The sequence below is a fragment of the Aythya fuligula genome, chromosome 1 (genome assembly GCF_009819795.1).
Source record: "Aythya fuligula isolate bAytFul2 chromosome 1, bAytFul2.pri, whole genome shotgun sequence".
Lineage (NCBI taxonomy): Eukaryota > Metazoa > Chordata > Aves > Anseriformes > Anatidae > Aythya > Aythya fuligula.
The window spans coordinates 126653102-126668354 of NC_045559.1; the positions used below are offsets into that span (position 1 = coordinate 126653102).

Below are 15253 nucleotides of genomic sequence, written 5' to 3' on the forward strand. Positions count from 1 at the left end.
TTTGGCCAACTTATTGCAAGAGCTACTGCAGCAGCCTTCCCGGAGCTGCTCAGGAGGGGGCTTTTGGAAATAGTTTGGCTGCAGAGGGGTAGGGGAAGGCACGCTCAGTGTGCTGCGTTGCCCAGATGATGGGCTTACAACTGCTGCTTCTGCACAGACAGCACGGTTCTGGGAACACAGCATCCGAAATAATAAGAAGGAGTTTTTCTACCCAACAGGTATAGCCGCACACAGGCAGTGTCCCACCCAAATTGTTATGTTCTCGTGGCCGTTCTTCCCTGGGGATGGGTTTTCAGACATGAGCCACCTGAATTTAACAGCCAGTGTACAGGAGGGCGTCTCCAGCTGATTTCCACACACCGAGTGCCAAACCATGGCCTCCCAGGGCGTTTATTTGCATCGTACACTCACATCTCTCCACTGGCGTGGAAAGCCCTTCAGAAACGAAACAACAGAGATAGCGCAGCCGGTCAGCACGTACAAACATTTATTTCGAAATTTCCATTCTAGCCGTTATGAAGAGTTACATCATCAAAGCACTTCATGGCAGTGAAAATAGCTCTTACCCCTCTGACTCATCCGTTACTCCATTAAAGCTGCAAAATGTGCAATCTGCTTGAAAAATAGGTTGCTTTTTATTCAGTTTCCCGTGAAAAGTCAAAATTCAATAACAAAAACAAAAACAAAAAAAAAAAAGGAAAGAAACCCAGCTTATAGGGACTCTACATCTGCTCCTCTCCCCCTTCCCCCAAAAATAACTTACAAAGATAGTTTAAAGTTTTAAATGAGTTTAAAACCAAGTGCATCTTTTTTATTTTATTTTTTTTTCCATAATAATCTTAAAATTCTAAAAACCCATAATTTACTTTCTCGGAAAAAAGGCAGCGAGCCGTTGCTTCTTGATTGGAAGAATGTGTATTTCGGGCGAGTTCATTTTCTTTAGCTTTACGCTCCTGTTCTTTACAGGTTTCCTAAGCGCCTCGGCGTTGTCCCGGGGCTCGGGCTGGCTCTTCACGTCGTAGCACTGCAGCACCGAGTCCTGGGGCATGTCCCTTTTGAAGGAAAAGTTTTTGGTGGACACTCCCGACAGGCCCTTGATCTTGCCGCAGAAGATGGTGGGCACGGCGTCCTTGACGGAGACGATGACTTTGGCTGTCTGCGAGGTGCTGACGATCTCGATGTTGTTGCCACCAGCCTTGGGCTCGCAGCCCGCTCTCCCCGCTGGCTCCACCAGCCACTTCTGCGGTGGCCTCAGGAGCTCGCCCGGCCCGGGCCCCACCACCCTCGCCTCCGCCTTGCCCGCGGCCTCCGGCGCTTTGGAGGGGGCGAAGGGGGCGGCTGGTGGGGCCGAGGGGCTGCCCTCAGCTGCGGGGCTGGTGCCGGCCGCCTCCCCTTGTGGCCCCCCTGGCTTGCGGCAGGAGGCGAGGGACAGGTCCAGCGCCCCGTCCTCGGGGGACGGTGGTGGTGGCGGCGCGGCCTCGCCGGCACGTGGCGCGGGCGGCCCCTTCATGGAGAGGTCCAGCGCCTCGTTGTCGCTGCCCATCTTGATGACGGTGTGGCGGCTCAGCTGGGGGAAGTCCCGCTGGGGGACGAGGTCGAAGGGCTTCGTCTCCTCCTTCTCCAGGGGGGTCTGGGTGCCCTTGCAGGGCTGCGGGGTGAAGAGCGGGGGCTTGGGCGGGTCGGGGGCCACCTTGGACTCGGCGCCGTGGGGCACGGGGATGGGGACGGGGATGGGGATGGGCACGGGCACGGGCAGGGGCACGATGACGGGGTAGGGCACCAGCAGCGTGGCGGGGGGCACCAGCGGGGAGAGGGGCGAGCTGAAGGCCTGGGGCGGGAGGGCGGCATAGTCAGGGGGCGGCTGGCAGGGGGCCGAGCCCAGGGCGCCCTGCCCTGAGGGGAAGAGGTCCTGCAGGACGGCGGCGAAGCCCGGGGTCTGAAAGACGGGTGGCAGCACGGGCTCCTGGCCCGGGCCCGCGGGCTTGGGGTCCAGGAGCTGGGGCTGGCCCACGGGGGCCGAGGAGCCCGGGAAGAGGCCGCCGTGCAGGGGGCTGGCGGGGCAGGCGGCGCCGGGGGGCAGCACCAGGGGCGAGTTGAGGTGCTGGAAGACGTGCTGCTCCAGGAGGACGGGCAGCGGGACGGGGCCCTGCGTGGTCATGACATAAGGGGTGGCGTTGCCCGCCGGCATCTGCGGGGCGGCGCTGCCGGCCACCTGCAGGTGGATGGGCAGGACGACGGGGCTGTCCCCCAGGCAGATGGGCTGCAGCACGGTGGCCGCCACCTTCAGCGCCACCCCGCTCTGCGACTCGGCCGGCGGCGTCAGGATGGAGGGCGCGGGGACGGTCACCAGCGGGGACAGGGCCTTCTTCATCAGGTCGGCCGAGTTGATGTTCCAGGCCTCGGCCGTGATCAGCTGGGCCACCCCGTTCTCCAGCTTGTTGTTGGCCATGGCCGCCGGCGGGCTGGTGACGTCCATGGGCAGGTTTGGGGTCTCCTTGTAGAGCTCCTCCATCTCGCAGGGCTGCGGGGCTCCGCGGGTGCCGCGCTCACATCGCTGTCAGCGGGGCTGCCGGGGGCACCGGCACCGACATGGCTTGGCCTGCGAGGCAGAAAGACGGGTTAGGCACTGCATCAATCTCCCCCTTAACATAATATTTGTGACTGCCTTGAAGGATGCCGTCGCCGAAGGAAGGCCACTCAATGTCTCCACGCTTCGGGGTAAGGGCTCCGCAGCGCACCACAGTAATATATACATGGGTGCTGTGTATACAGACGTCCCTGAGTGCTGTACGAAGAGTTTTGAGGAACTTGTATTGAGCCGTAAACACAGATAATTTAAAAGGACTCCAGGGCTGGCTGCAGTCAAGACACCACCCCTCCTGCAGGCAGGCTCCCCCAGGGGCTCAGGCACTGCTGCGTTTCACAGATTTAAACAAAGCCTCACATAATGACAGCACGCGGCTTTAGCTCAGCCAAAGCACAAAACCCAACATTTCTAAACATACACAGCTCGGAAACGTCCCATCATGGGCAGAGGGTCCTCAGTTCCCCCACAGGAGCTGCCCCTTGTTGGTCCTGCAGGGATTTACCAGCACGGGTCGGGCCGTCGGTGCGGCAGCTCCGGCAGGTCATGAAGCAGCCCGGCCGCGCTCCCCCCGACGGGAAGAAGCCCAGAGCAAAACCCAGCCAAAACCCAGCACCTGCCCCGCTCGACGTGGGCAGTCCCTCGAACCAGACACCTGGTTCGTAAAAGACAGTGGGGATAAAAACCAAAACGACTTCAAATCCACTTTGCCAGCCCACGCCTTCATCTAAACCCAGAAAATGTCAATGGAAATAAAAGGGCAGAGATCATTCCTGTTCGTGATGGCAGCGAAATTTGCAGCCTGTTTCCTACAAAGATGAACACCCTGCCTCTCCCCCTCAAAAAAAAAAAAAAATAATTAATGTTGCTGTGCATTCATTTATTTAGAAGAGTAAATAATTTACGCCTGCAGATTTTGCCTGGAGGACTGCCACGCCGCCTGTGCCGCTCCTGAAGTGAGCAGCGCATCCTGCGGTAATAATCACCATGGAAACTTGTCCATTTTTAACTCTGTTACCATGGGGAAGCACCAAAAGCACCCCAAATTTACATTTTTCACCTGCACGCAACTGCATCCTGCTACCCAAGGGTGAACTGTGCACTGTCACCACCGCACTGGCTTGGCCCCGGGTGCTTCCCCGCATCCTTGGGTCACGTTTGCTGCTCGGGTGAGATGAGACAGAGGGCAGCAGGACGCTGAAATGGGTGTGAGGAGCCTGGGCCTTGGGATATATCCCTGTCTGAACACACCCGGATAGCTCCACTGGCTCTGCTACTCACATAAATTACTCGCTAGTGTAGCTGGCTGCAGGAACCTGCAAGCGAAATGGGGACAGACAAAAAAAACCCAAGCCCACGAACAAAGGCTAAAGCACGGCCAAGGCAGGGGAGCGGGAAATCTCAGCGTCTCTCCCGAGACTTGTAAATCCCCGGGCCTGGCAGCGCGATGCCACGGCGAGCGCGAGGCTCCAGCAATGTCGGGAGTTAATAGCTGGGGCTGGCCGAGCAAAATTCTGATAATTTATCATCAGGCCCATCTGATTTTTTTAAAAAGGATTTTAAAAAGTAAACAGATGAGTCATTCATTTTCCCCTGCTGCTGCTGGCTTAGGGAGAATAATTCATGATTTTTTTCATCTCATGAAATGTTCTGAAGAAAATATTCACAAGTACAGGGCTGAGGTTTTTTGTTTGTTTCCTTTTTCAGTGTTGGCTGAAACAGGCTGCAGGCAGGCAGAGATTCCCAAGCACAGAAAGGCAGGAGAAAAATAAAATCACTTATTCAGAAAGTGACAAGTAGTGGTACCAGAAAAAAAAAAATAAAAATAAAAAAAATCAGACCAGTCTTGTTTGGAAAAATAAAGAGCTAACGTTTCTAAAAATAAAGACAATGAGGAGACTGCTCAGCAGATTCAAGTCGAAGAAATAAACACTGTTGGTTTTGTTAATGAATTAAAAAGCCATTTCATACTTCTGCTACAGCCTCTTTCTTCAAAAGAGCCATTTACAAGCCCTTCAGCCTCTGCAGCTTGCAGCAGCACCTCGGCTCCTCTCGGTTCTGCGGCACGGACGAGTGTTTTGCAAACCAGGCTGGCTATTGCTGATTTCTCTGTGTGTTTGCAAAGCGTGAGATCTCTGTGTTTTCACAGAAAACGAATGATCTGGTGGGGACAGGAAATGACCTTCTATTCCCCTGGCAAAGCCGTTTAACATTGAGAAATAGAAAAATTAAGATGAAAATTATGCTGTGTAAGAGCCTTGAGGGATTAGCATGCCGTACGGACCCACGGCGAGAGAGACAGATAACCGCAGAGGATGAAAGTATAAAACATAATAAAATCCCCCACTGCTGCTTTAAAAAGCGACAGGGCAGAGGAAATATCTAGGCGAGGGAAAGAAGAGCTCATCTATCACCATCAGACACCTTGAAGAGATGCCTGCTTTCCCTCGTTGCCTTTTTTTTTTTTTTTTTTTTTAACTTTAAGGCATGGCCAAATGTGGTTCCCCAACAACACTGGAGCTGCCCAGCGAGCTGTCCTGTGGCTCCCGGACTCCCTCTTTACACGATGAGTGTCGAGAACAGGGTACAAAAACCCACGGTGGTGTGGACAGGACTCTGACTGAATGGCGCTTTTCAGCTTTGATATTAACAGAGAGAGCTGTACCACCCTTCCCCTCTAATATACACCGACCTGAAGCATGTGCTGCTTTTTTCTTTGATGACTGCTGCTTCGCCGCGCATGAAACATTAAAAGTTTTTAAAACTTAGTTTCATGTATCTAATAAATGCAAAGGGAGGCAATAAAACTCAGTGAAATTGCCTTAAGTTTCCTCTGCCTACCTCACCTCAGTGTCGGAAAATCAATTAATTTCACTTTCCCTACTTATCTATTTAATATTTAATTTGCTGTTTGTTTTAATTGAAAATAAGCTCCCAACATTGAAAAGAAAGCTATTGCAAATATCTGGGGTTTTCCCACCGGGGTGCTGATAAGAGTTAAGTTCATGGCAGTAGGCAATGATGTGTGTAACTCTACAGGAAATGATATGTTAGCTGTACAGAAATGCCATTAAAAGGGCGGCGATAACTCTGGCGTGTTTTTTTTGTCCCCTGCTGATGGCCGTGCCGCCAACTTTTCTCAGGGCTGTTGTGTGGGACCGCAGCTCTCCACACTGTGGGTGCAACGCATGCAGTGGTCCTGGTGCTCCAGCATAGCCCAGTTCGATCTCTTGACCTAATGGCATGAACTGGGTTGTGTAAGTACCCCAGGCTGGACCCACCTGTCCTCAGCAGCCAAAGCCCATCCCCTCCCTCCGCATCCATCCGCGGTAAATAAGCAAGGGGGCAGCCAGGGCACGTACCGACAGCAAGGGCCTATAAATCATCTTGCATCCCGTGACTTTTGTTCTGCGTCGCTGCCGCCCAACAGGAGCAAAGGCTTCGCATCACACATCCCCACCAACACTGCTGGTGTCGCCGTCTTGGCTGGGTGCAGAGGCACCGGGAAGGCTGGTGGTGACCCCCTCGGAGAGGAGGAGACCCCTGCAGGGTGTCTGTTGAGACAACCAGCCCTTCACCCTCCTGCCGGCTGACAGACACACCCCAAATGTGGCCCTGTCAGCCCCAGAAAGGGGCTCGATGTGTGAGACACCCCGAGCGGGCCTGCACGAGCGGGGCGAGGGCAACAGATCTGCCAGCTGCACTGCTGTTGCCAACAGCCTGTAGTCTGCAATCCCTTCTGGGGAGGAGAGGAGACACTTTCTGCTCATTTTAAAACAAATCGGGCCAATTAAAAAAAAAAAATCCTGTCACAGATCCGAAACCGGTGCCTTTGCTCCCAAGGGCGGCGTGCAGGGGACAGACAGACAGCGCTGGGGGACGAACGAACAGAGCGCTGGCCTGACACATTTCAACCTGCAGTGAATTTTTACACCCGACTGAGAGGCCTCGCTAAAAATTCCCAACTGCTCGAGTCTCTCACATCCACCGCACGCCCCAGTCCCTTCTGCCTCCAGGCTGTGCGGTGGGAAGGACCTCGCAGCAACTTTCTGAGGAGAAAACCTTTCCAGATGTGGTTTATTTCCCCCCCCTTGGCGCACTACGAGAGCCTGCAGCAAGCCCAACCCACTCAGACAGCACACGGCGATCCGATGCATTAAACCTGACACGCGAAGGACAAATATAAATTTGCCAGCCGTAATTACTGCTGGCTCACGTGCCGCCCAGGCCGCTGACATCCCTTCGACCTCGCAGGCCCATTTCTGTCCAGAGAAGGGCCGCAGCTCTTCTTCAGAGAAGGGCGAGACGGCAGCAGCCTCAGAAATTGTAAATTAAAGGTGAAAAACCGTGTGGGACAGCGCTGGCACCATAGCTCCCGATGTGCACCATACCTGGGCCTGCACGGTGCCTACACACACGCTGCGCCCATGTGTTGGCTTTTGGAGCGAGGCTGCGGGGAGAAAGGAGGCTCGTGCTGGCACTAAGAGGCTTCTTAGGCTCGAAAAGCGAACTGCGTGATTTTCCTATGGGAAAAAAATATTTTAAACAATTTTTCCTGACATTAAAAATCCCATTTAACTGATTATTTGGTATCGCTTTCAATCAAAACATTGTATTTGCCAGCGAAGCAAAGAAAAATGAGCTGTTTTGAGAGCACAGAGCTAAACAAAACAAACAAGAGAGCCGTCGCTTTACAGTAAATTTTAGAAAACATGCATTCTGCTTTCCCAGCAATCGATACCCCAATGATAACAGGAGGGGAAGGACACCAATTAAATGTAATTGCCCGTCCCGCTTCCCCCCAAACCCGCAACAAAAAGCACTCAGCCTGATAAAATATTTGCTCCTTCCCAGTCAAGAGCTTTATTAAGCAGTCCTCCAAGCACTGCAGCTCTTGCAAAGGATTGCAGAGTTTGATGTCAGTTAAACAACTTCAAAGCCTCATTAGCTCCTCGGCAGAGATTTGTTCCCCGCTCAGAAACCCTCGGCTCCCTGTTTTGTCCTGACACAGTTCCCTGATCCCAGGCTCAGATGTTTTTCTTGCGTTCACTTGATCTTTCCCACTACCCTGATGAGAACTGGCATGGCAAAGGCTGCCCCCGTTGCCTGTCCCTTCGGGACGAGGTGACTGTGTCACTCCCAGCTACACGTGAAGGGGACCTCCATGCACACCAGTCACCCCGTTTCAGCTGACCAGGTCAAGTCAAAATCCATTTTTAAGCTGCTATGAGTCTTCTGCAGGTGAAACACCTGACCCTGGGCCCATTATGCCACAATGTTTCATCATCTTCAGGTGCCTCCTGACCAGCGATGCCCACCAGAGCAACCCTCCACGGGTCCAGCAGCTCAGAAGCAAGGGAGATGCCACCAGCACCATGGGCACCCCGTCCACCCCAGCACCTCCACGTGCCTGGCCCTCCTCGCTGGACCTTCTCGAGGCCACAGGGATGAATGAGCAGAAGCCAGTTTGTGCCTGCAGGGAAGAAATTCCCTGAATCCAGGCCCCAATGAGAAGACCGAGCACAGGGAACCCAACACGGAGCCATCAGCTTCTCTCCTCCTGTGGGCAGGGTCTCACTCAGGGGCATGGTCAGCTACCAAGGTATGGGGGTGCTGTTTAGGGAGCAAAAGGGTAGACTCTTCCCTTCTGCAGTGCAAAATGTGGTTATTTAATGCTTCATCCTCCCCCACTGACTCGAGTAACCCAAAGCTCGTTCGGCTTGCCAGTCCAAGCTTTGTATTCATAGCGCCAGATTCACTGGATTCTCCCTCTCACTGACCCCTTTACCAACCCCAGCATTTCACCAGCATCATTCTAGCATTGATTTTGAAGCAGAAAGCACAGCCACGTCAGATTTCAAACTCACCCTGTTCTTGTCCCACCCTATCTAAAACTACGTGGATGGAAAAACTTTCAAGAGAAAGCAGCCCCTCATTTTCATCCTTGCAAGAATTTGTAAGCAGACACAGGCATTTTGTTTAAAAGACAGAAAAACTCTGGATTCCTGTGATGTGAGGAAAAAGGCACTGTTTTCTCTCACTCTCACACCCTTTTACACGCTGCCTTTCACCCCAGTGGCTGCACTGAGCCTTTCCTGGTGTGATGGGGAGAGGCAGGGATGACCTGTTCCCTCGGTCCTGCTGTCATGCATGAGGTGCCAGCCCTTTGAATGCCAGACAGCACCAACCAGCATGAGATGCCACCCTGCACCGTGGATGTGTGCAATGAGAAGCCCTCACCAATTTTCAGCAGGTTTTCACCGGCTGGACTACAGCAGCATGGCTCCAGGGAGGCGCACGCCCTGCTTGCTGCTCCTTGCAGCTGTGCTCCCCCAGCTTTCCTCTTCCCCCCTTCCCATCGAGGTCCAAAAGTAAATGTTATTTCCCCGACACCAGGAACCAGCCAACGCAAACCTATTTTGCAGATGTGCCTTGCGAGAGGAAACCAGATTGGTGCTGCCCATGCTTTTCCATCACACTTTCGGAGAGTGCATCCATCGCTATGACTGCATCACACCAAATTTTGTGCTTATCGCGTCCCCACCTCGCTGTCGGCCGGCTGGCAGCAGGATGGAAGGATGCCCCTGACATATTTACTGCGGCGCTCGTCACCAGCCCTTCCCATCGCAGCACACGCTATCACGTGCTGAAAAAAACTCACAGGAGCGGTGGGACACGGAGCGGCAATTACGTCTTTCCCAGATGAGACCGCTGCATTAATGGCTCGGTGCAATCCATCATCATCGACTGAAAGCCCTCGGGGAGCGTCGGCGGGCCACTCCGACAGCCTGGCTGGGAGGTGTGGCGTTGGGGAGGCAGCGCAGAAAGACGCCCGGAGGGACAGGGATGGCTCGGCACACTGGTGCAGCTCCGGAGCAAATTTTTCTGTCAGTCTTCATCCTGCAGGCCACCTCGGTGCCTGCTGAGGCGATGCTGCCTGTCTGGGTGGGATGGCTGCCAGCGAGGGGTACCACTGCCACCCCAGGGTCTTCTGTGCTGGAATTAAGCTTGGAAAATCAAAAAAAAAAAACACCAAAAACCAAAGAAACTGCTCAAAACACAAGCCATTGAGCACCCACCGAATACAGGGGGCAGCATCCTCATCCGCTGCAAACCATCCCCGGATCAGGATGCGGTCCCTGGTCTGGGTTGAGCCCCTCATCACCACCCATCTGTGGGTACTGAGATGGTGGCAGCAGCCTGGGGCTCCCCTGGCCCCCCCAGAGCAGCGTGGTGGGGCGACGGACCCTGCTGTTTAGGTTTGGCTGTCTAAACAGGCACTGAAGGATTAGGTCCCATTGCATCTTCTGCGCTAATTAAAGGTTGTTTATTATCCGATTGTCCCCGATAGCATATATTTCTTCCTTGTGTAAACACAGCTGACTCTGTGGTCTAAAAATTCACCAAAACAAAAAAAAAAATGTGAACCTCTGCGTTTGGGCAAGTTATAGGGTGCGAGAGACGCCCCCCAGCCCTCCCTGCCAGCACCCGGGGATCAGCAGGGCTTGTGTGGCTGGCTGGTGGGCCGTGGTACCAGCCTCCATCCCCTGATCTGGCAGAAAACACACAAAATGAACATCTGCAACCACTGGTGGCATCCTGTCACTCACTGTTGAGCCACAATTTTGGGGGCCTTGGAAAGGGTTTGCTTAAACCTAGGCAGACAAGGCGCTTTGGCAATGTCCATGTCTTGATCCATTCAATAGAGTCTTGAGGTCCATGTCTTGACCCCTTCAGTGGAGAAGTCTTGATGTCCTCATCTCGATACAGTCAATGGAGACGTCTTCATGTCCATGTCTTGATCCACGTCTGTCAATGCAGTCTCCCCCAGGCCATGCCTTTGGGTGCAAGGTGAGCTTGGTGGGATTGGATCCCAGCCCTGACACCAAAACACCACCAGCACTATGAGCTCGGGCACAGAGGAGCAAACCGATGCAACCGCTTCGCGGTTACCTGTGCTCGTGGCCCTGTGTGGCTGCAGCAGAATGTATTCGTAAATACACAATCAATGAGCCCCTCTTTTCCAAAAGGCCTCTGTTTTTCTGCAAAAGTACAGATGCAGAAGGAAAAAGCAATTTTTTCACAGGCCTCTTTGTAACTTTCAAGCGTCTGACTCCAAACCAAGTAACACTTTTTTTTTTTTTTTCCTGCAGATTTGTGCATGTAATTTAGAAGAATTAAATTAGTCTATGAATCTACTTTTAATGATTTGAAGCTGCGTGCCGCCCTTGTAAATTTATAGAATTATTTTAGATTTCTCTCGCTGCATATTGCAAAGGCAACACAGCGTAGTTTCAGTAGTTGAATTTTTAAATGTGTTTATCTGGGTCACTGCTACTTACAGCATAAGAAGATTTAGTGAATCCAGTTTAGCATCAGTCTAGTGCAAAGGAAAAAAAAAATCTTTAATTAAAACCAAAAGAATTATGGTGGTTGGTGGGTAAAAATCTGAACATTATCAAATAAAAGCCTTTTGACCGAGCCAAGAAGAAAACAGACCCGCTTACAATTTAATTCCAAAGGGGCTAGGTGGTTTTTTTTTGGCTCACCAGAAATGATCTTGTTTAATTGGCAATTTCAGGTATAGAGAAAAGAACTAAGAGCATTCGGACATCAGGATGGCATTTTCTTCTGTGGCATCATCTAAAATCAAGATCGTGGCTGCTGGTGGTCCGCTTGCCATTCAGGGAGCAGGGCTGCCCGCGTGCCCGACCGCTGGAGAGGCGACACTTCTTGGCCATGCAGTGGTCATGACAGAAGGAAACCTGTTTTGATGTCTACTCTCAAACCCTTCTACCAGGACAGAAATAATCAAGCAGGTAATATTCAGAAGACGGGAGAGGCACCTAACATAGTTTTTCCAGCAGTCCTAGCTTGCCCTTTCATGCGCATTGCCTTGGAAAACGCCCGAAGAAACCAAGACGTTGTTTGGGAAAGGACAAGCTCCCGTTCTCACAGGAAATGCGGTAGGAGGCTGAAAGGTCACGGTGAGAAGAAAGCCCGAAAATATCCCTGTGACGCGAGAACAACATCCCCAGCACCACGCTGCCCGGCGGGTGACACGGATGTGACTCAGGAGACGAGCGCGCCTCGGAGATTCGCAGATGGGGGACAACGGCAAGCCGAAAGCATCCACCCTGCATACTCCAGCCGCCGCTGGAGCCCTTTGGTGCCCACCTGGAGGTGGCCCAGAGCTTGTAGGAGAGAAGCTGAGCTGCGGTCCCACAGGGCATTGGTGTCGCGGACACGTGGGGCTGCAGAAGCCGCGCCGCTGGGATCCGCAGCCGGCTGCTCCCCAGCTCCAAGCAGCAGCAGCAGCAGCACGGGGAAGAAAGGGGCGAGCGTGTAGCTGGTAGTTTGACCCTGTTATCGATTTGATGCTAACAGGGAGTGCAGGAAATAACTAACTACAAAGTATTTCCCGTGTCAAAACCAGGGAGGAAGGATGATGGATTTTCTTCAGATTATTAGCGGGAAGAAAAGCCATAAATCCTCAACCCCCCCCCAGAGTTGTTACTTATTTTCTTCCAACCACGGTGGATTCTCTTCCTCCAGCTCCCCAAATCTATCTGTTGCTGGCAGATGGCACCCCAGACGTGCAGCTTCACCCCCCGGCATCCCTGCGCGATGACAAGAGCCACCTTCTGGCAGCCTCGTCCCGCCGAGGCAGCGCTCACCTTGCCGTCCGTGGGGCAGCCACACCACGGCACTGCGTGAGGGAAAGGCTCAGTGCCTGGCCCTCGGAGATGGTTTGTTTTATCACACTGGTTCTAGAGATTTATCACTTCCTCTACCTTCCTCCATACGCCCAGTGAAGAAAAATCTGTTTTAAACATGCGACAGGCACAGCTGCCTTCGGAGAGTAAGTTTGGGGGGTAAAACAAAGGAAAAACAAGAGCTATTTTTAAGCTGGGGATGACAACCGTGCTGACCAGCGAGCACAAGTGTCGGCACACAGCCGTTGTTCAGCACATTCACGAGGTCAGGCTGCCACATCATCCTTCAGATGCTTCACTTGCACCCCTTTCCTTGCAAATATGGCTGGAGAAAGGGATGGCGTACAGGCTCGGGATTCTTGCGGGTAAGTATGACCAGTTTCTTCTCCTCACCCACCTCAGAAGTCTGCTGCTGATCCCGAGGGAAAAATGCCTTTAGCCCTAATGTCGGGTCCCACGGGCTGTGAAGCTCTACCTTCAGTTTGGTGGGACTTCTGTGCAACAGCTTCGGCGAGGCGAAGGGGATGGACTCCAGGAGCGCAGCTACCTCTGGGAGCAGCCAGGACACCTGGCCCACGGGGTCAGGAGCACGTCCCAAAAAGCTGAAGCAAGGGGCAGAGAGAGAGGGAAGGGGGATAAGATGAAGAGCTCCTGACATCTGCATCGCAGAGCTGCAAGGACCTCTGGGTTGTCTCCAGATCAAAGGACCACTTGATAGCAGGCACCAAACACCACCACTCATCTCATCCTTCGCACATCCTCCCAGGAGAGCCCACTCCGCTGATGCTCCTCGTGATTTATCCCCAGGAGCGGCTGCTGTGGAAGGAAGTGGGAGCACATGGAGACCTGCCACGGGCAGTGAGACCAGCAGGACCCAGCTCTGGGGACACCCGGTGCCTGCTGCAGAGAGTGAGATGGTGCAGGGCCCAACGCAGGGACCTCTGGGCAGGAAAACATCCAAAAAAAATAAATCAGCAGTGTGACTGCTGTAGGGAAGATGATGATGAGGAAAAAAAAAAAAAAACTGGAGCTGCTGACACAAGGGATAAGATGCACAAAGCTGTAAAGAACACCGAGGGGATGGAAATTTGAGTTTATTGGGGAAGAGTCAGAGGGAGTGAAAATGAAGGGCCGCTGATTGATGCAATGCCCTTAGCTTGCAGAACCGAGCCTCACCGTGAGATGTCTACTGTCCTTCTGCAGCAGCTGCCGAAGACGGATGAAAAACACCTCTGGCCACAAGCGAGGCAGTGATGCACTGCTGCAACTTTGAAAGCTGGAGAAGAATTGCAGTGTTTTGGCCGCCCTGCAAAAAGGCAGGTGAGGCAAACCGGCGTCCTCGGGCAGACCCACGCGCTCTTCCACAGCCCTCCTTGGGTTCCCCAAGGTCTCGAATCAGCAAAACAGCAGAAATGGCTAGAAAAGGTGTCACGCTCAACCTGCAAACACCACGGAGCATGTCCCAAGCTTTACAGCAAAGGGTTACTATGACTTAGCAAAAAGCCTCCGATCTTAGCAATAAAGCAACTAAATAAAATGGCAGCTGAAACACATCAACATATCTTCGAAGGCCAAAATGAACAAGAACCTGAAGAAGCCAAAAGAGAATCAATACCGTTTTTTGGTTTTATTGCTTTGATTAAATAATGTTCTTTGGATAGCGTTGCTTGCTCAGTGCAACCGTGGAAATTGGATTGGCAAATACTGTGCTGTGATTTATGGATTGGAAGGTTGTCTGATTTCACGGGGCTGGCAAATACAACAGTGCAAACACCTTCCCTGGACAAACTATTCCTAAACTGCTCTATCAATATTCAGATCATCAAAATTGATGTTTGCCTTCAACAGGAACAGTATGTATGTGCACGTGCACACACACACACTTATATTCTCTTTCTCCATCTTTTGGACTGCAGGAATGCACGCTGCAGGAAATGCTGCTTTATCCCAAATCGAGACCTCTCCACCTGCAAGGTGTTTAGCCCTTCATGTAGGATGCGTTTCTGCCGATTGAACGTGCCCCTCTCCCTCAAATAAATTCTCAGAGAAACACTCCGCAGCAGTTCAGTTCAACTCCTTGTTATTCCAGATCTACAAAGGTCTCTTTACACCCAGTTTACTGTGACATGAATGATGGATAATTGCTGAAGCCCTAAAAAATTCTGTCCAACACTTATATAAACTCTGTATTTTTTTAGTAGAGCAAGGTAAATACCCAAAGGTATCGCTGGTCCCTGTGGGTGCATTTGTGGAGAAAATTTGGGAAGGTATTAGGGAGACTGCAAAAGAAGCTCCAAGGACAAGCACCCATGCTCTCCAGCAGGCAGGAAACCTTGGCACGCTTCTAGCTATGATAAATAAAGCAGGCCACATCCTGGTTTCTGCAAAACGCTGCAGGAGCTCACGGGGTGAGCCTTTACCTTGTCCTCCTCGATCACTGTCACCGCAAACAACAACCGGCTCTTATCAGTGGAGACGTCTCTGCTGGGAACAAGTGACTTCAGGACACGGCGTCCTTCCCCGCTCCCTTGAACCCTGCAGACAATTTACGGCGCTGTCACTGCTACACACGGCCTCCTCACACGCACGGTTCTTTCCCCTACATTTAGCATTTTGATTTTTAACTAAATGTCCTCTAAGGCTCTTGCGAGACCTTGATGAGTGGCCATCTTACGGATGCTCTGGGTCACTTTTCAAAATATTTGCAGGCTATAGGATGAGCAGCGTTTGCTTTTATCCCTTCTTTGGGAGGTAACATTTCGGTAACGTACATTACCCAGATGAAAATTTATTGGTTAGCACTGGGGAGAGCAGATCCTTTACAAAATTAGCCTTTGACCCAGGGAGTCTTTCCTAAACAGGCAATGATTTAAAAAACCCTCAGTGGCTCAGAGATGTTTGCAGTGCTGGTATCGACTTGCACAAATGTTAAAAGGTGCAAGGATAACACAAC

The 15253-nt window shown here is 52.2% G+C and overlaps 1 protein-coding gene across 6 annotated transcripts in view; it reads right to left on the minus strand.

The window, feature by feature from the left end:
* Positions 1-470: 470 nt before the first annotated feature.
* RAI2 (retinoic acid induced 2) overlaps positions 471-15253 on the minus strand; it is a 32389-nt gene continuing 17606 nt past the window's right edge. For 2 of the 6 annotated variants that reach the window (XM_032206536.1, XM_032206551.1), the window contains exon 2: positions 471-2599. In XM_032206536.1, coding sequence (XP_032062427.1) covers positions 863-2512 — 1650 coding nt within the window. In that variant the 5' untranslated portion in view covers positions 2513-2599 and the 3' untranslated portion in view covers positions 471-862. Of the gene's footprint in view, positions 2600-6975; positions 7108-9245; positions 9266-12697; positions 12903-14720; positions 15184-15253 lie in introns of those variants that run through there. The other 4 variants (XM_032206518.1, XM_032206527.1, XM_032206544.1 and 1 more) reach the window with 4 other exon arrangements.